The 26,257-nt window shown below is 38.5% G+C and overlaps 1 protein-coding gene across 1 annotated transcript; it reads left to right on the top strand.

Annotated features, from left to right (window-relative positions):
* Nucleotides 1–596: 596 nt before the first annotated feature.
* Nucleotides 597–23,525, top strand: LOC131989066 (von Willebrand factor A domain-containing protein 7-like). Its single transcript, XM_059354236.1, has 17 exons — nucleotides 597–1,236; nucleotides 6,919–7,055; nucleotides 7,158–7,302; nucleotides 7,817–7,910; nucleotides 9,770–9,898; nucleotides 10,314–10,500; nucleotides 11,828–11,997; nucleotides 13,171–13,283; nucleotides 13,413–13,529; nucleotides 13,615–13,788; nucleotides 14,110–14,242; nucleotides 14,390–14,542; nucleotides 16,919–17,011; nucleotides 18,008–18,279; nucleotides 18,403–18,536; nucleotides 19,244–19,403; nucleotides 21,846–23,525. Exons 1-17 carry the CDS (start codon nucleotides 1,054–1,056, stop codon nucleotides 22,224–22,226), a joined length of 2,775 nt encoding a protein of 924 aa, XP_059210219.1. The 5' UTR covers nucleotides 597–1,053; the 3' UTR covers nucleotides 22,227–23,525.
* Nucleotides 23,526–26,257: the final 2,732 nt, after the last annotated feature.

The following is a 26,257-nucleotide window of genomic DNA, read 5'->3' as shown; positions in this document are numbered from 1 at the left end:
TATATATATATATATATATATATATATATGTGTATATATATATATATATATATATGTGTATATATATATATATATATATATATATATATATATATATATATATATATATATATTTATATATATACCTGAGAATATATATTCTCGGGTTTGTATTATAAATGTGTAATATAAATGTGTTTCTTGTTCTTATTCATTCACTCATTTGCATTATTTACAACTGTTAGCTTAGATTCTCGGTTTTACTTTTTTGTAAAGTATGTGACATTTATTCCAGTACATTGAAAAATTTCAATGCAATAAATTTGAATTTCCTGTCATAAATAAATACAATTAATACTATTCATTAATGAAATGAAATGAAATGAATATGAATATGAATATGAATATAGGGGATTCAGTCAGTCAATAAAATAGATAAGAAATATAATACATAAATAAAATTAATGAAATAAAATGATGAAATAAATAAATGAAATATAATAATAATAATAATAATAAAATAAGTAAATGAAATAATATAAATATAGGGGATTCGGTCAGTAATTTATGAATGTGACTTTAGTCAAAAACATTACTTTAATTTCATGTTATTTTTATTCTTCTTTCTGTGTTATTCAATGAAGATTTCTGAACTTAAGAAGTGAAAGTGGACTCAGTAAAGTGATGCATCGGGTTGTTTAACATTAATCTGCAACCTCACAGGAATGCATCACCACAATAAAATAATAAAATTTGTTTTTTATCGAGTTAGTGTAAATATGTTGCAGGAAGTGACAGATAAGTACACACTGGAAGTCTAAAAATAAAATAAAAACAAATGTGATGGCTGATATAATGAATTTGAACTCCAAAAAATCAGCATATGTTGTTGCTTCTCTCTCTCTCTCTCCTTCCTGAACATCTCTCTTTCAGTCTGTCATGTGATTTACTTTAACTCTACATTATAAAGTCTTCCAGTGTGACGATCCAGCTAGAACACAAGTCCTCCTCCATTAATTAACCTGATAACATACTTCTAATCATTTCCTCTCTGTTCCCTGCAGATCAATCATCATGACTTCAGTGCCAGGCCTCGCCCTGCTGACTCTGGTCCTATCAGGGTCCACGATGGCCTTTGTCCCCAACGGGGGAGGGACGTCCACTCATGTCAGCATTACAGCAACAGCTCTGTTGGACAAAGTGACGGAGACGTGTCGGGCGGTGGTTGAGGCAGCAGGTCATGAGTTCAACCCCACGGTAGGAAATGATCTGAAGATAGCACAAACAAAGTCCCAAAACAACAAAAATACTCACACATTTAACCCTCTGGAGTCTCCAAAAGCACCAAATCCAGACTTCTTGATGACATCCAGACTAGAAAACAAAGCAGCATGGGGAAAAAAAAAAAGACACAAAATTACCATAAAAAGACACAATATTACAAAAAAAAGACACAAAATTACATTACGTAACATTTCCACTTCTTCCGGTAACAACAACATGGCAGATAATAAACAGTCCGGTAGCAGCTGCTTTTCTTTTTGTTAACGTTGTCATAGAAACGAGTGAAACAAAGCTCCAGCTGGAGCAATAAAGGGACCTTCCACACACAACATGGTAAAGTGCCATTCATATAAAACTCACATTAAACTTTCATATCAAGGTGGGGGCCACAAAATATCATCACGAGGGCCACAATTGGCCCGCGGGCCGCGAGTTTGAGACCCATGGTTTAGAACCAGTGGTTCCCACAGGTTTTTTTTTTTTTGCAAGAAATTTTTGCCCTAAAAGCCTAAATTTGGTGCCTCTCGCACATTCTAATGCCACTATTCCATCTTAATGCCTCCCTTTTCCATGGATGATTACCACAAACTGTTCCAGAAGATAGCAGTACTGGAAACAAAAATTCACCGGCTCGAAGTGAATGTGGAGGTAAATGGACAGAATGGGAATGAAACTACTCTGCCGATTTCCCTTAACAGTGAAAGGGAGCAGGCTAACGGAAAGCTAACTAGCCCCACCAAGACGCAGCAGGAGCTGGGTGTAAATGGCAATAAACCAACAAGTCCTCCCTGGAACTCTCTTGGTGCAAAGCCAAAGCACTACAAATCACCTCCCTCAGTTTTGGGAAGACGGTTATCAGGCAGAACCCAGCACCTGGAGACTTACGATGACACCGAGTGGCCTGCACTACCATCATACAGGAATGTCGCTTCAACCCCAGTACCAAAGAGAAAGCAACCATGGACCAAGGTTACAACAAAAACAAAGAGCAAATTGCCCCAAGACACAGGAATTCTACGGAAGAACAGATTTGCTCCACTCTCCCAGAATCCTGACTCCCCGAAAGTGGGCTCATCTTCCAGCTCCAGAGAAAGGTATGAGGCTAATTCATATGCTAAAAGGCTACAGAAAGAGCTAACCACTGGGCCCCAAACTCTGATAGTGGGTGATGGAGTTTGAATGAGATAAAACGCTCTTGCAGCAAAAACACCAAAGTACTCTGTTTTACCAACGACATGGTGTCTGATATCTCAAAGAAGATCCTGAACATTGCTGCTGAGCATCCAACAGCTAATGCTCTCATCATACACACAGGAGCCCTTGATGTTGTGAAGCAACAATCAGAGGTATTAAAGCAAGACTTCACTGATCTGATTAACAAAGTTCGATGTTTAAATACTGAGGTGTTTTTCAGTGGACCACTACCAGGAGTTCGGCAAGGGGATGAGAGATTCAGCAGGCTGATGATGCTAAACAGATGGCTCAAAGATATGTGTGCCGCTCAATCAATGAACTTTATTGACAATTTCAACATCTTTTGGGGACGCAGGCACCTCTTTAAGGCAGATGGATTTCGCCTTAACAAGGCAGGAGTGCAGTTGCTAAGCTCCAACATTTTTTATCATTTGCGTCACACACAAGCAGCCTGTGTCAAGGACATGAGGCAAGACGTTCCCAAACAACGGATAAGACGTCGCTCTGGTGAGGGCGCTATGATAAGGACTGACCATGGAGGACAGCAAAGTCTGAGAGAGCCGCCAGCATCATCATCCTCTCCCCAAAAAATGGAGTCTCCACCAACCCCAACAGCCCAACGAGGGGAGTCTCACCGAGTCACGGCAGGAGACACCCAACCCTTACCCCCCCAGATCCCACCCAGCCCCCAATCCTCACCCCCCCAGACCCCACCCAGCCTCCAACTCTCTCCATGCAGCCAGGACTCCCCACTTCTGGATTTCACAGACAGGATGAAGAGCCTTGTCAAGATTGGAATCCAGCTAACACCTCGCCAAAATCCCTTATTTACCCCCCTTAACCTCCCACATCCAGCCCCTCCCACTCCACCACCTCGGAAAGAACGCTCAACCAAAAGTCACCGCCCTCCCCCACCCCCTCTGAATCACCATACCTGGGAATCCCTGAATGACCCTATCTTAAAGTCTGACTGATATGTGCCGGGTCCAGACTCTGATATCAATATCAAGATTGCTCTGTTCCAGCAGCAGTCAGGGCCCCATGGAGTTCAGTCAGCTTTCTCAATCCCTGTGATAATAGGTAACAGAAAAGGGATCAAACTGGTGAGAAATAAAAAGAGTTCAGTTAACTCTGCCAATCTACTGAGTATAGCATGTCATCCTCCAAACTCACCAGCGTCTCCTGTTAAGGATTTACATTTAGCTCTTTTAAATATCAGATCTCTGCTTGGCAAATCTTTCTTAATCAATGATTTTATTCACAAGCACAACCTTGATTTTATGTTTTTAACTGAAACTTGGTTAAGTCAGGATAATAGTGCAGCAGTTCTTATTGAGTCAACCCCCCCAAATTTTAGTTTCTTCAGTGAAGCAAGAATACATAAGAGAGGAGGTGGAGTTGCCACCCTGTTCAAGGACAGCTTCCAATGCAAAAACATGTCTTATGGTCAGTTTGACTCCTTTGAATATGTTGCCATTCAGTTAAAATCACCCTATAGAGCAATCTATTTGACCATCTACAGACCCCCCAAATATGATGCAAGGTTTTTTGATGACTTTGCCAAACTACTGTCTGTTGTGTGCATAGATTTTGACTGTGTTGTTTTAGTAGGTGATTTTAACATTCATGTTGATAATCCTGAAGATGGGTGTGCTAAAGAACTTTTAAATATTCTGGATAACTTTGGGCTTTCTCAGCATGTCACAGATCCAACACATAACAGAGGACACATATTAGATGTAATTATTACCAAAGGTCTTAATATCTCTGAGGTTGTGGTGAACGATGTTGCTCTTTCTGATCACTACTGTGTTCTGTGTAAAATTATCACCCTTGCCAATCCTACAAAAGGTGAAGCAGAGGTAATCAGGAAGCGCTATATAAATGAAAACACTTGTGCATTATTCACCCAGGATTTTACACCATCACCAACCCTGCCCTCAGCTCTAGTTGATGACCTTGTTAACAGTTTTAGTTCCATAGTTATGACTGTTATCGACTCTATTGCCCCAATTAAGACCAAAGTTCTGTCAGGGAGGAAAAAGTCACCCTGGAGAAACGCCAAACTGGTTAAAGTGCAGAAAAAAGTATGTAGACAAGCTGAACGCAGGTGGCGAAAGAACAAACTCCAGGTATATTACGATATTTATAAAGAGGGTCTTCGCAACTATAATCAGGAACTGAAGAATGCAAGGCAGTCATATTTTTCAGAGATTATCAATAGAAACAGTAATAATGCCCGCACACTTTTTTCTGTAGTAGACAGACTGACAAATCCCACAGCATCAGTCCCTCCTGAGCTGCTGTCTAACAAGTCATGCAATGACTTTGCAGCCTTCTTCACAAACAAAATATTACAGATAAGACAAGCAGTGTGCAGCTCCAGCTCAGGAACGATAACACTGGTGCCTTCCCATCCTCTAGTCAAGCTAGGACATTTTAGCCTCCTAGATTACACAACACTCACGGAAACGGTTTCAAAATTAAAGCCCACAACCTGCTGCCTTGATATTCTGCCTTCAAACTTTTTTAAAACTGTTTTCAACTGCATAGCTCCGGATGTACTGCAGATAATAAATTCTTCTCTCCAAGCAGGACAGTTTCCACAGACTTTGAAAACTGCAGTAATAAAACCTCTCCCAAAAAAATCTAATCTGGATTCCACAACAATTAGTAACTATAGGCCAATATCAAATCTACCATTTCTGGGGAAAATCATTGAAAAGGTTGTTTTTGAGCAAATTCATGCTTTTATGATGCAAAATAATCTTTTTAACACATTTCAGTCTGGATTTCGGCGACACCACAGCACTGAGACTGTACTTATCAAAGTCTTAAATTATATTAATCTGAACACTGATGCAGGCAAATCCTCTGTCCTGGTTTTACTGGATCTCAGTGCTGCATTTGACACAGTTGATCATAACATTTTAGTCAGCAGACTGGAACAGTGGGTGGGGCTCACTGGCACTGTGCTCCAATGGTTCAAATCTTACTTACAAGATAGGGACTTTTTTGTGTCAATTGGAAACCATGAGTCTGAGCGGGCCGCTTCTATTCAACATCTATATGCTACCGCTAGCTCAGATTATGGAACATCACAACATCTCCTACCATACTTATGCCGATGACACACAACTCTACATTTCAGTGTCCTCACACGACTGCAGTCCCTTGCTCTCATTGAGTAACTGTATTCATCAAATCAATGAGTGGATGTGAAAGAACTTTCTCCAGCTAAATGCAGAGAAGACAGAGGTGATCATTTTCGGCCCTAAAAATGAAAGATCTGAGATCAGCGCTCACCTTGGCTCTATGTCATTGACAGCTACAAATCAAGCCAGTAATCTTGGTGTAATTATTGACTCAGACCTGAACTTCAACAGCCATCTAAAGCTTATCACTAAATCTGCCTATTACCACCTGAAAAACAAAGCTAGAATTAAGGGTCTTCTGTCCAAACAAGACATGGAAAAACTTATCCATGCATTTATTTTTAGTAGGTTGGATTACTGCAATGGCATCTTCACAGGTCTTAACAAAAAATCAATCAGGCAGCTGCAGCTGATCCAGAACGCTGCCACCAGAGTCCTCACAAACACCAGGAAACTGGACCATATTACACCGGTCCTTAAATCACTACACTGGCTTCCTGTGAGTCAGAGGATAGATTTTAAAATCTTACTGCTGGTCTACGAAGCATCCAGACCCCTTAGGTCATCTGGAACTGGCTTGTTGCGTGTCCCAAAAACAAGAACTAAGCGGGGTGAGGCAGCTTTCAGTTATTCTGCTCCTCACGTGTGGAACAAACTACCTGTAGATCTGAGGTCTGCCCAAACGGTCAGCTCCTTTAAATCAGGACTAAAAACACTATTGTTTACTGAAGCGTACTCTTAACTTTAACACTTATCTGCTCTACTCTACTGCCCTTACTTTTTAACTACACAATGTTTGACTTGTACTTTTTATTATTTTATCTCTTTTTTATCCTGCTGTATCTTATTTTATCCTATTTATATCTTTATTTCTATTTCCCTGTTTTAATTGACTGTTTTTACTGTTTTCAATTGTGTCTTGCTGTTTTTAATGTGTATAAGCACTTTGAATTACCTTGTGTTGAATTGTGCTATACAAATAAACTTGCCTTGCCTTGTCTTTTTTTGGTCATTTTGTGTATTTTTTGGTCATTTTATGTCTTTTTTTTTTAGTACTATTGTGTCTTTTTTTGGTCATTTTTTGTCTTTGTTTTAGTAATTTAGTTTTTTCTGTGATTTTGTGTCTTTTTTTGGTCAATTGATACTGCCTCCAGCGGCTTCCAGGTAATTTGAGTTTGAGACCCCTGATCTAAATATATCAGGATATGACTTTTGGTCCATATCGCCCAGCCCTAGAGACAATAGTTTGGTTCGGGAGGTGCAGGGGAATGTGAACCTTTGTCTAACCTTTGACCTGTGACTCCAGGGTCCTTCTCCTGATGAGCTGGTCCAGGCCTGTCTGGGTCCCATGGCAACAGGAGAAGTGTCTGGAGCCAAGTTTCACTCTGCTCTTCAAGAGATCTACGTCCAGCACGGACTGGTGGACCACGACTTTGCCAACAGGTTGGAGAACCATAGAGACAAAACAGCTGTTTTTATTTCAAAGCAATAAAATAACAGGAGTGTGTAATTTGCTGTTTTACATATTGTGAAAATGTCTTTCAGTGCTCCACATCATTTCAACTCTGAAGCCTTTCTGGAGGGGCGTGGCCTCATCACAGAGGGAATGGCCACCATTAAGGCAAACATCCGCGGTGAGAACTTCAAGGCTGCCAGAGAAACTCTGGGCAGAATCCTCCATACTCTACAGGTGAGAGAGGCGGAAATAAAGAGCAGGGGATCGAGAGGTTAACCCTTAATAGGGCACTCATTGAAATACTTGCAAATTCCTAATTTCCACCCTAGAGAATATTGGAGGATATTACATACAGCCAGAATGTGTAAAAAAAAAACATACGGACACGGGGGAGGGGGGTCATATTTTGAGAAAAAAGTTTATGAGACTAAAGTGGCAACTCTACGAGACAAAAATGTGCAGATTTATGAGATTTAAAGTGGTGAATCTGTGAGAAAAAAGTTGCTTTTTAAAAAAAAATTCTGTTTACCATGTATAAATGATGGTTATTGTAAAGTGTTACCCAAAACTCAATAAATGAAAAAAAATAAACAGGGTGTACCTGATCAGGCTAAAGGAGGTACAAATGAGATTAAATGGAGTAAAGCTTCTGCTATGTATGACTAGTGAAAATACAATCATAACTCTACAAGTATATATATTTATGTATGTATAACTGTGTTAATGTGTGTGTTTCTATCCCTGTCAGGACTTCTACAGCCACAGTAACTGGGTGGAGCTGGGACACACTGATCCATACATCAACCTGATACGCCCAGACCTTCTCTTAGAAAACCTGCCAGGTGTGTGTATGTGTATGTGTATAAACAGTCATAGAAAAAATGATTACATCACCCTCTTCAATTTATTGTTCATTTTAATGCCTGGTACAACTAAAGGTACATTTATATGGACAAAAATAATGATAACAACAAAAATAGCTGATAAGATCTAGACATTCTCCATGGTTTTCTTGATAATGATTTTGGTTATCATCAAGAAAACCATGGAAAATGATGGAAAAAATAATTAAAATTAACAAGAAATTGAAGAAAACAGTGGTTTAATATTTTTTTTCCCATGACTGTATATTAGACTTATTGAGGAAAAGCAGGTTGTAGCTTGCAGTGTACTTTACCAAACACAAAAAGTTGACTATCAATGGTTCTTTCTTGATAATGATTTTAGCTATTATCACGAAAACCATGCAAAATGTCCAAACAAATGTACCTTTAGTTGTACCAGGCATTAAAATGAACAAGGAATTGAACAAAAAGGGTGGTCTTATACTTTTTTCCATGACTTTAGGAGGGCTATGCATATTTTTGCTGTTGGTTGGGTAACACATCATGAAGAGGACTATATCTGTATATATGTAGATATAAAAAAAACATATCTACTGAACAAAGAGCAGACTGGGCTGTTTTGTCTTTATGTCATAAGACTATTTGATTCTGATTGACTGTTGGGTGTGTATTTTCCTGATATCCATGCATAGCCCTCCTATCACTATTCTGACCTAAATTATACCATGAAGCAGAGGTCAACCTGATCACTACTATAGTAAAATGCTGTAAACAGGGCCCGTATGGAGACGGCTACTTAGCAAAGTAGGCTTCTAGCATCGGACGTGCTAGCCACCAGCCCATCATTTTCTGTAGCATGAAAGCATGGTAGGATTAGCTTACTATCTAGCTAACTAGCCAATTGTTCGCTAGTTGGCTAGCTAGATAGTAAGCTAATCTTACCATGCTTGCTACACTGGTTAGAGAAAAGTGAGCCAAAAGTCACTTAGTGTGAAGAACTAACTTGCTGTTGCTCATTTAGCAGCTAGCCATCCTGGCTTTGAGCGGGAGCATGTCTATATTCCCCTCTTTGTATGAGACTGGGGAACATAGGACCCCTTTTTCCCTGCTTTTCCCAAAAAGGGTCCTATGTTCCCCGGTCTGTTACTTTTTCCACCACTACTGCCACATTCCATGGCAAATAGGCCTAACCCTACAGGCTAACCCTAACCCGATAAGGAAAAAGCTAAGCCTCGATGCAAGATAATTTGATTAGGGGTGGGAATATACAAACATGAGTAAAACCTCACCTCAGTGTATCCACAATGAGGCTGAAACCCTCCAGTTATGAAAAAAATTAGACTATTGTTCATTTTAATGTCTGGTACAACTAAAGGTACATTTGTTTGGACAAATATAATGATAACAACAAAATTAGCTGATAAGAGTTTAATATAAGAGCTGATATCTAGACATTTAACATGGTTTTATTGATGAAACCAAAATCATTATCAAGAGTTGTTGTACCAGGAATTAAAATGAACAAGAAATTAGAGAAAACAAGGGCGGTCTAATATTTTTTTCCATGACTGTATGTTATATTGCTGCACTATACTATACATTATCTTATTTTATGACTGAACCCTTTACTATTTCATCATATCTAATATTCTATGCTATATCATAATTTACCAAAATAAATTAAGTTATGTTAATGCATATTGCATCACATTTCATATGGTATTTATACTACAACTCTTTATTAATGCAGCAACCTTGCAGTTTTTGTCTCCATCTGATGTGTAGTTTCCATTTTTATAATTCTTATTATTCTATTTCTTCTATTTATCTCTATTTAACTATTCATGCATGTTTAGATGTGGACACGGCCACCTGCAGTGACTGTCCCAGTGGAACTTGCCCCAACCCCATTCTCCCTAACGTCCTGAAGGACAAGATGCTGACATCAGGATACATGGGAGTCTTCTCTGCTGCCAAACCCAAAGGTATCAGACACGTCACCACCGGGAGCTGAACATCTTGTTTAATCCTCTTCAAGGAGGAAATTAACTTACACAACTCATAAAAATATGTATATGTCCATGATAAAACGATAAGATATTTTACTTATTTATTCATTAACATAAAAAATCAACAATCACAAAATATTTTAGGAGAGACACATGATTCTTTTCACAGGTTATTTATCTTTTGTACGACTGTAAGGACATAGTGACAATTTCAACAAATATGACACAAAATTATTTATGTCAAAGGTTCCAACTGTAGCTTTAAAGTACATTGACATTTAGACGAGACACTCATTCTGTCAGTCAACCCCCCAAAACCCCCCACTAAATTGCCTGTAAAGTCCAGTATAAATATAAATTTGAAGTGTGACCTGTCCCTTCTGCTCTGCAGGTAAATGTAGCCACGGAGGTGCAGGTGACCTGACCAGCACCGTGGTTCCTCGTGGAGGAATCAGCAAAGACGAGCGTCGTCCAGATAACGTTGCTGTCCACAACGCTGCTGTGAAGGCGGCTACGGCCGCCAGCCTCCAGCTGCTGCAGGACATCCGCCTCGCTGCCGGGGACAAAGAATTCCTGAGGTACGACAGAAAATATCTCACGGTAACACTTTAGATTAGGGAACACACATTCAACATGAATTAGTTGCTTATTAACATGCAAATAAGTAACATATTGGCTCTTAATTAGTCATTATTAAGTAGTTATTAATGCCTTATTCTGCATGGCCTTATTATACAACCAGTAAGCCATTAACTCTATGGAGTCTTATAGAGCTAATTTGTCCATTTTTGAATCCTTTTCATGTCTTTTTAGGTAATTTTGTGTCTGTTGTTGTGTCTGTCTTTTCGTGTCTTTGTAAGTCATTTGGTGTCTTTTTTGTATCTTTTTAGGTAATTTTGTGTCTGTTGTTGTGTCTTTTTTAGTTATTTTGTGTCTTTTTTGGTCATTGGTGTCTTCTTGTATCTTTTTAGGTAATTTTGTGTCTGTGGTTGTGTCATTGTTAGTTATTTTGTGTCTTTTTTGGTAATTTTGTGTCTGTTGTTGTGTCTTTTTTAGTTATTTTGTGTCTTTTTTGTCATTTTGTGTCTGTTGTGTCTTTTTTAGTTATTTTGTGTCTTTTTTGTCATTTGTCATTTGTGTTTTTTCTGTGTCTTTTTGGTCATTTTGTGTCTGTTGTTGTGTCTTTTAAGTCATTTTGTGTCTTTTTTAGTCATTTTGTGTCTTTTTTGGTAATTTTGTGTCTGTTGTGTCTTTTTTGTCATTTTGTGTCTTTTTTGGTCATTTGTGTTTTTTCTGTGTCTTTTTGGTCATTTTGTGTCCGTTGTTGTGTCTTTTTAGTCATTTTGTGTCTTTTTTAGTCATTTTGTGTCTTTTTGTGTCTTTTTTAGTTATTTTGTGTTTTTTTTGGTCATTTTGTGTCTTTTTTAAGTAATTTATTTTTTTTTCTGTCATTTTGTGTCTTTTTTTTAGTTATTTTGTGTCTTTTTTGGTAATTCTGTGTCTTTTTTGGTCATTTTGTGTCTTTTTTAAGTAATTTAGTTTTTTTTCTGTCATTTTGTGTCTTTTTTCATTTTGATACTGCCTTCAGCAGCCTCCAGGTAATTTTAGTTTGAGACCCCTGTTGTAGAGTAAAATCATTCTGAGGTTATTGAAGAAAAACTCTAAGTTAATGACTTACTGGTTGCATAATAAGGCCATGCAGAATAAGGCATTAATAACTACTTAATAATGACTAATTAAGAGCCAATATGTTACTTATTTGCATGCTAATAAGCAACTAATTACTGTTAAATATGTGTTCCCTAATATAAAGTGTTACCTATCTCACTTTATCCTTAAATCTTATATTTGTGCTTTCTGATGAGAGGGATGATTGGGTTATGTGACTATAACTCTTGTTCTCAGAATGATGGGGATCGCCCGCTCGTCCGTCGTGTGTTTCGTCATCGACACCACCGGCAGCATGTCAGACGACATCGATGCAGCCAGAGAGGTTGCTTACGAAATCATCAACAAAAACAGAGGATCACAAAATGAGCCATCAGAGTACATTCTGGTGCCGTTCAATGACCCCGGTAGGAACTTTTCTATCTTGCTCATCATGTTTACTGAACCTTTAGCAGTGAAGACCCCTGGTGGTGGCATGGTGCCATAGAGCAGGGGTCTCAAACTCAAATTACCTGGGGGCCGCTGGAGGCCACCTGCCACCATTGGGAATTCATTCATTCATCAATGAACTCAAAACTGGGAGCCATTTGAGGTTCAGTATCTTGCCCAAGGATACTTCGACATGTAGGCTGCCATGGTCAGGGATCGAACCACCAACCTTCCGCTCTGTGTGTGACCGCTCTATCAATTGAGCCAGAGCCGCCCAACATACAATTATGACTCATTTCTACAGGTTTTTTTCCCCCTGATGACCACAGTTAAAAAATTCAATGGACAATGATATTGTATGTCCAACATACACACACACAAACACACACACAGACACGCACATATATGCACGTTTTAGTTGATTAACAGCCCATCCTTACCAGGGTTATCCTGAGACTACTTTACCTCCCTATAGTGATGCGCATAATTTTTTAATATGTCCCTACCAAGGATATAATAGTTTGGGATTTTTCATTAGTTTTAGTTTTAATTTCGTTGTGATTTTTTGTTTTCAAATTCAGTTAGTTTTAATTAGTTTTTAGAGTGAGTTTGCTAGTTTTAGTTTAGTTTTTATTAGTTTTAGTGTTAGTTTTAGTTTTTTTGTAATGGGGTATTTGTTGGGTGCCAGATTTTAAAAAAAGTCACAATAAATGTTTCCTTTATTTTATTTGTCTGATCCATCTCAGCCCCAATAAGTTTATTAAGTCATAAAACCAGATAGATGAAATAGATTTCATATCAAGCAAAAAGGTTAATGTATGAAAAAAGTTGACAAAGACAAAAACGAAGGACATTTTCACTTTAATTTTAGTTAGTTTTGTAACCACACAATACAGATTCAGTTAGTTGTCGTTTTAAGAGTTAATTTCTTATTTTAAGCGTTCAACTTGCTTATTTCTAGATTTAATAATCTTAATTTAAAAAATCTTGTCAAGTGAAATTATCTGTCCATGCAGCAAGATCATTTCCCTCAGATTTAGTGTTTTTATCTTGTTTTTAGACACCTCTGTTTTGCAGTGCAGGCATTCAAAATACCTTAGGCTACAGGTTAATTTTGACCCTTAACTCCCTTTTCTGTGCTTTTAATTCAGACTTTGGACCAATGATCAGGACAACAGACGCTGATAAGATGAAAAGGGAAATCGCGAAGCTGAGGGCTTCTGGAGGCGGTGACAGCCCTGAGATGTGTCTCTCAGGGCTTCAGGTACTAAAACTCGTATTCTCTAACTCTGTGATTGTTTATTGGGGAAATATTTATACCCATATATTTTTATGGAGTCTTTGAAGACTGTATTGATTCAGAATTAACTGAGATGCATTGTTTATGTTCCAGATCGCTCTCACCGGTTCCCCTGACAACACTTACATTTATGTTTTCACTGATGCTCTCGCCAAAGACATTCATCTCAAGGGTACTATTATGGCCCTCATCATGAAAACACAGTCAACGGTAAATACCGGCTAACTCCCAATGATGCCCTATGTTCATTCAGTTTAGTCAAGTTAATTTCCTTCACATTAAAATCTCTCCACAGGTGTCAGTCTACATGACTGGACACGGTGGTAGGCGCCGTCGTTCCATCAGAGCAGCTTCCTTTGAAGACTACAAGCAACTGGCTTTGGCCTCTGGAGGCCAGGCCATCCAGGTGTCTAAGAACCAGTTGCCTCAGGCCACAGACGTCATCCTCGACACCGCCACTTCAGCTCTGGTAGGACACTTCTTATAATACATCCTGTAGCAGGGCCGGCTCTAGCCCATTTGGTGCCCTAGGCGAGATCCATTGATGTTGAGCAGCTCCGCTTGCTGTTTCACGGAGGCTGGAACTCCCGTTTTTGTTTGCTCATGGTGCCAACCAGGCTATATAATACAACTGTCTGTCCATATAATTATTAACTTAAAGTAAATTCGCAAAGAAGCACAGCTGGAGACCGCTAACAAAGTTAGAGACAATAGAGACAATGAAAGTGCAAAAATGATTCCTTAGTTGTTTCCAAATCTCACGCTTTTCTTTGTCTCCCTTCTCCCTCAGGTGACAGTTCTTCAGAGAGCAAGGAGCCCTGGGAAGCAGGAGACCTTCCCCTTCTTGTTGGATGAATCTTTGAAAAACATCACTATCTACATCACAGGGACATCCATTACTTTCACCCTCACCAACCCTGCAGGTAACGTACGATTTCCAATGAGTGTTTGTTTATCTTTGTTAAGACAATGTAGAAGCTTGGCACTTGTTGGGTGTCCCTTTTCCTTACTGACGATGTTATATGTGATACATATTTATGACTAATTAAAGGCATGCTAAAAATCTACAGGTGTGACCCAGAGTCACAATCAGGCTAGCGGTAGTCTGGCGACCATACAGACAGTCGGCAATCTGAGGAGAATCCGTCTCAACGCTGACAACCAGATAGGAACCTGGCAGATCAACATCGTCTCCAGCCAACCATACACACTTAAAGTCTCAGGTCAGATATTCTGTTTATTACTCATGCCCTTCCTGTGGAAACACTCATATCAACACATATACACATAATTTGTAGATGAAAAGAATAGTTCAACATTGAGAGAGATATGCTAATTTGCTTTCTTGCCGAGAGTTAGCTGCAAAAATTGATACCACTCTCATATCGATCTGGTAAATACAAGGGAACTTCCCAGGGGTCTGAAGTTGCCATGATCCTATGTTCACTGGGTTCTCAGTTCCAAAAGTCCTATCTTATGTGAATCCAATTCTCCCAGGGTCCTTTGTCACCATGGTCCTGTGTTTCCTGGATCCTTTGTTTGCAAGGTCTTATGTTCCCAAGGTCCTACGTTCCCTGGGTCCTAATTTATCAAGGTCCTACGTTTCCCATGGTCCTATCTCACCAAGGTCCCATGATTCCTGGATCATATATTCCCAGGGTCCTCTGTCCCAGGGTCCTAAATTATTGAGGTCCTATGTTAACAGGGCCCTATTTGATCAAGGTCCTAGGTTCCCATGGTCCTATATCACCAAGGTTGCATTTTTCCTGGATCCTATGTTCCCAGGTCTTACGTTCCCTGGGTCCTAATTTATTAAGGTCCTAGGTTCCCATGGTCCTAATTTATCAAGGTCCTAGGTTCCCATGGTCCTAATTTATCAAGGTCCTAGGTTCCCATGGTTCTAATTTATCAAGGTCCTAGGTTCCCATGGTCCTAATTTATCAAGGTCCTAGGTTCCCATGGTTCTAATTTATCAAGGTCCTAGGTTCCCATGGTCCTAATTTACCAAGGTCTTAGGTTCCCATGGTCCTAATTTATCAAGGTCCTAGGTTCCCATGGTCCTACTTTATCAAGGTCTTAGGTTCCCATGGTTCTAATTTATCAAGGTCCTAGGTTCCCATGGTCCTAATTTATCAAGGTCCTAGGTTCCCATGGTCCTAATTTATCAAGGTATTAGGTTCCCATGGTTCTAATTTATTAAGGTCCTAGGTTCCCATGGTCCTAATTTATCAAGGTCCTAGGTTCCCATGGTCCTAATTTACCAAGGTCTTAGGTTCCCATGGTCCTAATTTATCAAGGTCCTAGGTTCCCATGGTCCTACTTTATCAAGGTCTTAGGTTCCCATGGTTCTAATTTATCAAGGTCCTAGGTTCCCATGGTCCTAATTTATCAAGGTCCTAGGTTCCCATGGTCCTAATTTATCAAGGTATTAGGTTCCCATGGTTCTAATTTATTAAGGTCCTAGGTTCCCATGGTCCTAATTTATCAAGGTCCTAGGTTCCCATGGTCCTAATTTATCAAGGTCTTAGGTTCCCATGGTCCTAATTTATCAAGGTCCTAGGTTCCCATGGTCCTAATTTATCAAGGTCTTAGGTTCCCATGGTCCTAATTTATCAAGGTCTTAGGTTCCCAAGGTTCTAATTTATCAAGGTCCTAGGTTCCCATGGTCCTAAATTATTAAGGTAATATGTTAACAGGATCCTACGTTGTCAAGGTTCTGTGTTCCCATGGTCCTATGTTTCCTGGATCCTTTGTTCCCATGGTCCTGTGCTACCAAGTTTCTATGTTACAAATGTGTTAGGTTCCCAAGGTCTTATATTCCCATGTTCATGTTCCCCAGGTCCTACATTCCCCCATTTTTATATGACCCTAAAACTTGTCGTATTAAGTGATACAGACCTGAGGAACATCTTTCACAGTTTTCCTTTTTGTGTTATAAAGCTGGGGAACATAGAACTCTTGGAACATAGAAATGACCCCAGCATTACTCTCCAATAAGTAGCGGGTTAGCTTAATTTAGCATAATAGATGGGAATGGAGAAAATATCTAGCCTGGCACAGTGACCAGCAGAGGCTTAAGGAAGTTAATGTCTGCAGTAAAACCACAAATTGGGTCTTTTACCCATTTTTGGTACGGATTTAACAAACAACATGTGAGCTGCAGATTTGCTGGTTGGCAGCTTTTGTTGTCTTTTGTTGTTCTTCTTTTGTTGGCTAGAACTACCAGCTGCCTCTCTGCAGGCTTTGTGGTAAGCTAAGCTAATCACTTGCTAGTGGTAGCTTCATATTTACCAAAAATACATGAAAGTGGTATTGATCTTTGCATGCAACTTTTTTTTTGCAAGACAGTAAATAAAACTGTTTCCAAAAATGCCAAACCATTTGTTTAAGGTAATCTGAATTCATATTTGCACTGACCCCCGTTGTCTCTACGGCTTTTTAAAATCATAATCCACATTTATTTCCTCTGCTTTTTGGTCGATGCAAAACATGTAAATTAGTTCTGTTTCTATTGTCAGAATAATCTAACACAAGTTATTACACAGCTGTTATTGAGACTTGTATCTGTATTTACTGTAAGTCTGTGCTTGTGCTTCCAGGCCAAAGTACAACAACCTTCATCTATGACTTTGTGGAAAGATTCGGGGGACCTCACCCAGGTTACGCCGTAATCAGTGGGCGTCCACTCGCAGGTACAACACATGCAATAACAGTTTTACAGTAGCTCCTCATTAACCTCTTTAACCCTTTGACGCACAATATACTGACCCCCCTTTTAATGTACAACATGGGTCAAAAATGACCCTCATTCATTCCCCATGTTATTTAATGCTGCTGTGTGTTTCTGTGCTCTATCTTTTGATATCAACTTATTTTATGATTGAATATTCCAAGTATTCTTTAAATATCTTGTTTTTGATAACAACTGACTAAGTAGTTAGCTTGGCAAACTACTTAGCCAAGAAGTTAGCTAAGTAGTTAGCTTAGCAAGCTACTTCGCTAAAAAATGGATATGGGTCGTTTTTTACCCATGTTGTGCATTAGAAGAGTAGTGACACAAAAAAAGGGATTTTATTTAAAAATGAATAAAGGAAAACATACAATTAGGATGTATGACGATCAAAAACAAACTCATTGAGGAAAATATACTTTATGAAGAAAAAAAGTTTTTGTATTATTACATAGCTAACTTCTTGGCTAAGTAGTTAGCTTAGCAAGCTACTTAGCTAAATACTTAGCCAAGAACTTAGCTAAGTAGTTAGCTTAGCAGGCTACTTAGCTAAAAAAAAATGGATATGGGTCATTCTTCACCCATGTTGTGCATTAGAAGAGTAGTGACACAAAAAAAGGGATTTTATTTAAAAATGAATAAAGGAAAACATAAAATTAGGATGTATGATGATCAAAAACCAACTAATTGAGGAAAACCTGGAATACTGAATGATGAAAATAATTTATTGCAAAGATATAGAATATAAAAACTCATACATATCGGGTCACTTTAGACCCATGTTGTGCATCAAAGCAATTATGTGGAATAATCAATCATAGATGTGATGGTGTAATAAAGACTACAGGACCAGGTTAAGATTTATATCTTTGAATGTAATTAGGTAAACAAAGAAGATGAATTTTTCTTCTTTTTCTTAATCTACAATACTTCTTCATGTCCTCCTCTACAAACCCAGGTCAGGCAGCCACTCTGATGCTCACAGTCATGAGTAGGAAAGGTCCGTCCTTGATGACCATCGAAGATGTTGCCCTGGTAACTGTGTCTGGTCCTGAGACTCATAGCAATGGCACAACAACTGACATGGGCAATGGAAACATCCTGGTGACAGTTGATTTAGTCCCTGAGGGGGAGTTTGTGGTTCTTCTCAAAGGAACTGACAAAGAGTCCAAAAGTGACTTTCAGAGACAGTCTACCACCCAGATATCAGTCTCCAAAGTCAATATCCAGGTTGGTCTCTCCACTTCCTCTTCATACCATGTGTAAAGAGATAAATGCATGCAATTTTTGTTTTTATGTATCTTTTAACTCTTCACCTATTTCGTTCTCTTCTCTACTTCCTCTTCTCTTTAGGCTGGGGTGGCCGGCAGTGTGGAGCCAGGAGAAGCATTCGAGCTTCCCTTCAGTGTCATGACTCAGGGCTCTGGTGGAGTGTACGAGATCGAAGCCACCAATGACAGAAGCTTCCCCATGAACTTCCCAAAAAGGTGTGGGGAAACAGCAAAAGACCATTCTTTTGTTAAATATTCTTATCAATGTTGTTATGTGTCTAAATTACCTGGGGGACGCTGGAGATAGTATCAAAATGACCAATAAAAGACACAAAATTACAAAAAAAAGACACAAAATCACCAAAAAAGACACATTCAAAGATACATATAAAGTGATTATGTACATTCACTGAGTGAATATTTAGAAAATAAAACATATATTTCTCGCTAGAAATGTGATCAAAATCCATTTTTATGCAGAAACCAAGTCAAAATATTGAAAAGTCACGTGACTTAGAACAAACCAATAGGAAAAACTACCCATGGAATAGCCACGGGATATGACTGTCATTAACTTGCATTGTAGAGAAATCCGTGTCAGTTTCGCGGAAATTTGAGTGATTCTGAGTTAAGCAAATCCGTGGCTATTTCACGGATTCCTGTGAGACCATGTTCCATTAATTACTTTGATCTGGATCTCCTTTAACTAATGCTAATCGTAATCAAGAATGAGGACTATTTCATCATACATGATGCATCAGAGCTTTCTGCTGCTGGTGGGGCTCCATGTTGTACAGAATGGGCCCTTTTTATTTTTTCGCCCTTCAAATAGTCTGAGTCCGCCACTGATCAAACGCATTGATTAATCACAGTAAAAGTTCTGTCATCATAACGTGTATTTTATCTGTTTCTTCTCTTGACAGTGTCACCTTAACAACTGGAGTATACACTAACGCTACTCTGACCATCACACCTCCTGCCTCCACACCATCAGGAACTGATGTCACTCTCACCCTGGAAGCCAAGTCGGCCAGTGGCGCCGACTCCAATTACGTTGTTCTGAGATTATCTGTCGTTACCAAGGTAACTAGACTCATCCTGGGTTACACAAAACAATCTCTAGACCGAAACAAGGTTATAATAGTTTATTTTTCATTAGTCTTAGTTTTAATTTTGTTGTGATTTTTTGTTTTCAAATTCAGTTAGTTTTAGTTGGTTTTTAGAGTGAGTTTGCTAGTTTTAGTTTAGTTTTTATTTTTTCACAATAATTAGTTTTAGTTTAGTTTTTATTAGTTTTAGTTTTAATTTCGTTGTGAATTTTTGTTTTCAAATTCAGTTAGTTTTTAGAGTGAGTTTGCTAGTTTTAGTTAAGTTTTTAATATTCTGAAAATGCTTCGTTTTAGTATAGTTTTTTATTAGTTTTAGTGTTAGTTTTAGTTTTTTTTGCAGTGGGCTATGTGTTGGGTGCCAGATTCAAAGAGGTCATAATACATTTTGCCTTTATTTCCTTTGTCTGATCCATCTTAGCCCCAATAAGGTTATTAACTCTTATAGTTCCAGGTGTTTTGAATGTTGGTTCTAGTGTAACATCCCGATCTCAGTAAATATATTTACAATGTGTTCCTGCATGCTCACTATAAGAATCCTCTTTCTAATAGAAACACTGGATTATGTAGGAAAAAAGTTGACAAAGATGAAAAAAACTAAAGACATTTTCACTATAATTTTAGTTAGTTTTGTAACCACAAAATACAGTTTCAGTTAATTATCGTTTTTCTTAAAAACTCTTGTTTTTATTTTAATTTTATCCATCCACTATATATATATAGTGTTTCGATATACATACAAGTGTTTCTTTAATTGTAGTTTCCGTTATTTTTTAACATTTCTTTGTTGGTAGAATCTTGTAAAAAATTTTAATTTGAAAAGGGTTGAATAGGATGATTTGTACAAATTCTTCAAGATATTCAACCAATGAAGCAAATATATTTTTCCAGTAATCTTGAAAAAAAAATTGGGGGGAAATTGCTGTATTTTTAGAAGATAAAAATAAATTGTACATGTCAAGATTCATTTTGTCATTTCTTTAGTTTTCGTTCACTATAATAACCTTGTTCAGAAGACATTTGATGTTCTTGTTTCTTATTGTTGTCGTTTCAATTTTTCAGTAAAACAAAAAAACATTTCTACTTTAAAATAATTAATATTTTAAAAACATCAGGATAATTCCTTGTTCAGCATCTTAGAATAGATAGTTTGTTAATGTTAAATCATCATTTATAAATGGTTAACAGTTTATTAATGTAAGTTAATAGTTACTTTACCAATAAAACAATTCAGTTCTGATTAATAATGTTTATTACTGGTTTATAGTTGCACTCATAACATTTTAAATACTATTTTAAGCATCTGTTAATGATTTCCAAATTATTCATATAGCTTTTAGAAAATGGTTGTAAACATCTATAAAGATTGACTTTATGTCAATAATTATATTAATGAAGTTAAGGCTATACATGAAAATTACTTCTTTTTTTTTCTTCAACACATTCAGGAAAAACATTTTTACAGAGGTACAAGATTAATTTGTGCTGTGATTGACTTATTTCCCCGCTCTCTGTCCAGATTACAGACTTTTTCCAGCCTAAGTGTGAGGTGCTCAGTGTGCTGGCTGATGATTGCCCTAAAACCCAGTCTGAGTGTGGACCTTTCCAGTGGGATCTCATGGCCAGCCTCACTGATGGAAACGGCACCGGGATAGAGAGCATTTCTCTGAGCCAAGGAGCTGGAAAACTCACCACCACCTCCCTGACAGAGCCCGTCGTCCACGTTAACTACACCGCCTCCTGCTGCTCGCAGATTGTCGAGTTAATTGCTGTCGACAAAGTTGGAAATGTGGGAAAATGCTACCACTCCATCGTCCAGATTACAGACTTTTTCCAGCCTAAGTGTGAGGTGCTCAGTGTGCTGGCTGATGATTGCCCTAAAACCCAGTCTGAGTGTGGACCTTTCCAGTGGGATCTCATGGCCAGCCTCACTGATGGAAACGGCACCGGGATAGAGAGCATTTCTCTGAGCCAAGGAGCTGGAAAACTCACCACCACCTCCCTGACAGAGCCCGTCGTCCACGTTAACTACACCGCCTCCTGCTGCTCGCAGATTGTCGAGTTAATTGCTGTCGACAAAGTTGGAAATGTGGGAAAATGCTACCACTCCATCGTCCAGATTACAGACTTTTTCCAGCCTAAGTGTGAGGTGCTCAGTGTGCTGGCTGATGATTGCCCTAAAACCCAGTCTGAGTGTGGACCTTTCCAGTGGGATCTCATGGCCAGCCTCACTGATGGAAACGGCACCGGGATAGAGAGCATTTCTCTGAGCCAAGGAGCTGGAAAACTCACCACCACCTCCCTGACAGAGCCCGTCGTCCACGTTAACTACACCGCCTCCTGCTGCTCGCAGATTGTCGAGTTAATTGCTGTCGACAAAGTTGGAAATGTGGGAAAATGCTACCACTCCATCGTCCAGATTACAGACTTTTTCCAGCCTAAGTGTGAGGTGCTCAGTGTGCTGGCTGACGATTGCCCTAAAACCCAGTCTGAGTGTGGACCTTTCCAGTGGGATCTCATGGCCAGCCTCACTGATGGAAATGGCACCGGGATAGAGAGCATTTCTCTGAGCCAAGGAGCTGGAAAACTCACCACCACCTCCCTGACAGAGCCCGTCGTCCACGTTAACTACACCGCCTCCTGCTGCTCGCAGATTGTCGAGTTAATTGCTGTCGACAAAGTTGGAAATGTGGGAAAATGCTACCACTCCATCGTCCGTTCTGCTGGTCCTCCAGCTTTGACTCTGTCTCTGCCGCTGTGCTTGTTCCTGCTGCTATTTGCCTTTATAACAAGAGGCTAAAGGGCTTCGCTGGCTCACTATATTACAGATGCATCTCAATACATTAGGACATGATGGAAAAGTCCATAACAAGTAGTTTAACCCTCTGGAGTCCACGAAAGCGCAGGAGCACAACTTCTTCATGACGTCAAATAAGACACAAAAAGACACAAAATGACTAGAAAAAAGACAGAAATTACCAAAAAAGACACAAAATGACTAAAAAAAGACACAAAATCACTAAAAAGAAGACACAAAATTACCAAAAAAGACACAGAAGACACAAAATGACAAAAAAAGAAACAAAATGACCAAAAAAGATACAACATACACAAAATGACCAAAAAAAGACATGAAAATGATTCAAAAATGGACAAAATAGTCTAAGACTCCAAAGAGTTAAGTCAAACAGCCCCAACCAAATATTGAGTCATATTCTGTCCTACAAAGTCTAACTAGCAAAGGGTAAAACTGAGAAAAACTACTTTAAAGATTTTTAACGTTTTTTTAATGGCCAACCAAATTAGTTATAGGTACACTGAAAAAAACTGATCTTTTTGGCCCTGTAATTATTATTTCAATCATCTATATAAATTCTATAAATAAATATGAATTTGGTGCTTTTACTTTAAAATAGCAGTTTTTCATGTAGTGATAATACATGTGTTATTCCCGCTTTTTGACTTGACTTACTTACAAATAAGCTTATCTATCCATCCATCCATTCTCGTCCGCATATCTGGGGCCGGGTCGCGGGGGCAGCATTATATTCTAATTTATTGAGATGCACCATTATGTCTGCATCAGGTACTGCATGCACCCTTTACCACTCCAAAGTACTTTAAAATAAACTTCCTACTGGTGATGGTATACTCAAGTGAATAAAATGTATGCACTGATTAGGCGATGGATGAATGCTTGAACTGTATGAAAATAAATATTTCTATATTTCTTTATAAAGAATTAAAGGAATTGAGAGCAATGGGTTGGAGGAATAAAAATGAAATGGATAATATATAATAACAGTCATACTGCAGTGAGCATGCTTCATTTGTAGCAGTTTTATAGAGAAATATTGTCAGTAGATTCAATTACATAAACCAAACTGTTCAGTTTCATTCCTGTTTATATTCTGAAGGTTTTTAAACAGGGATTTGGATCATTCATAGCCATTTACATCACATTTTATTCTGGAAAAACATGAAAATATGTGTAATGGTTTTCTTTTTAAGGCGCTTTTTTTCTGAGATATCCTAAATCCCCTCTGTAAAATGTTTTTCCTGAATGTGTTGAAGAAAAAAAAGAAGTAATTTTCATGTATTGCCCTAACTTCATTAATATAATTATTGACATAAAGTGCTTGTGTTGGGTGTTTTTTGTTTCCTGTAACACATTTACTGCAGAACATATTTCTACACTGATCTACAACAAAACTAGTCACAATTATGTCTTAAAATTTAAATTCATGGAATTTAAATCTTTGAAAATTCATAGATCATATTAAATAAATTCATGGAATTTAAATCAACAATCATCTGCATAAATGCTTGTACTAAGGAATCATTCTGATGTTTTTAAAATATGAATTATTTGAAAGTAGAAATGTTATTTCACTGAAAAAATAACAATAAAAACAAGAACATCAAATGTCTTCTGACCAAGGTTATTATAGTTAACAAAAACTAACGAAGTAAAAAAAAACTAGAACTGAAAAAACATTTATGTTAACTGAAATAAAAATAAAAATGTTTTTTTTAAAATGATAACTAACTGAAACTGTATTTTGTGGTTACAAAACTAACTAAAATTAGAGTGAAAATGTCCTTCATTTTCGTCTTTGTCAACTTTTTTCATACGTAAACCTTTTTGGTTGATGTGAAATCTATTTCATCTTTCTGGTTTTATGACTTAATAAACTTATTGGGGCTGAGATGGATCAGACAAAGGAAATAAAGGAAACATTTATTGTGACTTTTTTTTAATCTGGCACCCAACAAATACCCCATTACGATAAAACTAAAATTAACACTAAAACTAATAAAAACTAGGACTGCGCGCAGTACTGAAAGGGCCCTCGCAGAGTGGAGCCGTCGGGGGAGGCGCCATCAGGGGAGGGCACGTCGGACTCGGTGCTGTTGGCTCAGTCCCTATGCGTACCAAATTGCGTGTCTCCTACCACTGTGCTTGTGGTAGGTGTAAAACATATTACTTCCTGTAGCCAGCAGGGGGCGCTATGACTGTGTGTCACTATTGACCCGTGGGTGTGTCCCGGGCTGGACCCTAGTCACGTATGTGAAATTTGGGACAGATTGGACAATGTATGGTGAAGTTATACAGTGTGGTGTTGGATGGCAAGACGCCATAATTTGCCGCCATGCCACGCCCACATAGTGTGACAGGCGGTAAAGATTTATACAAATTTTCATCCCAAAGGCCTTGTGATGCTACTGACCAAGTTTGAAGTCAATGGGGTGAAATCTGTAGGAGGAGTTATGTAAAGTATGCAAGGTGGTCATGTGATGAAAGGGGGTGTGGATATAGCATAAGGGGCGGGGCTTATGAAATATTGTTATTTAGAAGTGTTAAGGGCTGGACTCTGATGAAGCATGAGAAGTTTGGACCAGATGGGACAAAGAATGGAGAAGTTATGACGATCTTGTGTTTTATGGCGAGACGCCATATTTTGCCGCCATGCCACGCCCACATAGTGTGACAGGCGGTAAAGATTTATACAACTTTTGATCCCAAAGGCCTTGTGATGGTACTGACCAAGTTTGAAGTAAATCGGGTGAAATCTGTAGGAGGAGTTTGTTAAAGTGTGCGACCTGGAAATGGCCAAAAACGATGTCAAGTGCGATATTCAAACCAAGATGGCGGACTTCCTGTCTGGTTTGAGGTATGGCTCCAAGAGGCATTTTGGTGCGTCTCCACATGATTCATATGTGCACCAAATTTCTTGTCTCTACGTGAAATCTACTGCTGGGGCTAGGTGTAAAACATGTTAGTTCCTGTAGCCAGCGGGGGGCGCTATGACTGTGTGGCAATATTGACATGTGGGTGTGTTCAGGGCTGGGCCCGCATCACGTGTGTGAAATATGGGACAGATTGGACAATGTATGGTCACGTTATGCAGTCTTACTTCATCTACTGTGTGCCTTTGATAATGGTAGAGGTCAGAGGATGAAATAAATAATAGTAAAAATACAGGAGTGTTTTTACTAAGGTTTTTAATAAGGTAAATATTCATCCCTCACATGTAAATTGACAGTTAAATTGGTCAAGTAACAATAACAGTAGATAACTTTAATGTAATAGCATTGAAAGTATTTGTAATTAATTGCTGTGAATTACCCAGAGTAACTGGTACCCTGTGGGACCCTGTAGCAGAGGTTCAAGGAGCTGTATGAAAAGAAGATCTCTTTTTATTATTTTTAAATTAGCTCAGTCAGTGGACCACTATCTGCACTATCACATGTTGAAAAGAAGTTTGTCCGGCACCTTTGGCCAGGAGCTGGAAAGACGACTGTGTCAAAACCTGTTTCTGACCTTTGAATAAGAGAGAAAAGTTTCAAGTTTCTTTTTAATATCTGCAATGAAGAAATTGGCTTCTTATCAGTTCATGAACCCGGTTTATGCCCCTGTTTATTTCAGTATTCTTGTCATCAGATTACTTTATTGGAATATATAATCAAAGTTCACAAAAGTGAAGTGAAGGTTCACTGTCGATTCTTCTTCCTTATGTTTTAAACATTTGACCTTATTTACAGTTCGACTATCCAAACTCAAGTTTGTCTACTTCATCTAACTGTGTGCCTTTGATAATGGTAGAGGTCAGAGGATAAAATAAGTAATTATAAAAACACAGGACTGTTTTTCTGGACCATAGTAGTTCCAATGAAAATACTTCACTATGTTCTCTGTAAATGTTGGGATATTTGGTACAGATATAGGATGCCTCACGTCGGGGCAGTCACGTGAAATTGACGTATTCTGGTATTCGCAAGAATGGACCTTGCAAAATGACTCACTAGCGCCCCCTTGAAAATTTCAAA

The sequence above is a fragment of the Centropristis striata genome, chromosome 17, assembly GCF_030273125.1.
Source record: "Centropristis striata isolate RG_2023a ecotype Rhode Island chromosome 17, C.striata_1.0, whole genome shotgun sequence".
Lineage (NCBI taxonomy): Eukaryota > Metazoa > Chordata > Actinopteri > Perciformes > Serranidae > Centropristis > Centropristis striata.
The sequence above is the reverse complement of the archived record's forward strand: the minus strand, read 5'-3'. Positions and strand labels throughout refer to the sequence as shown.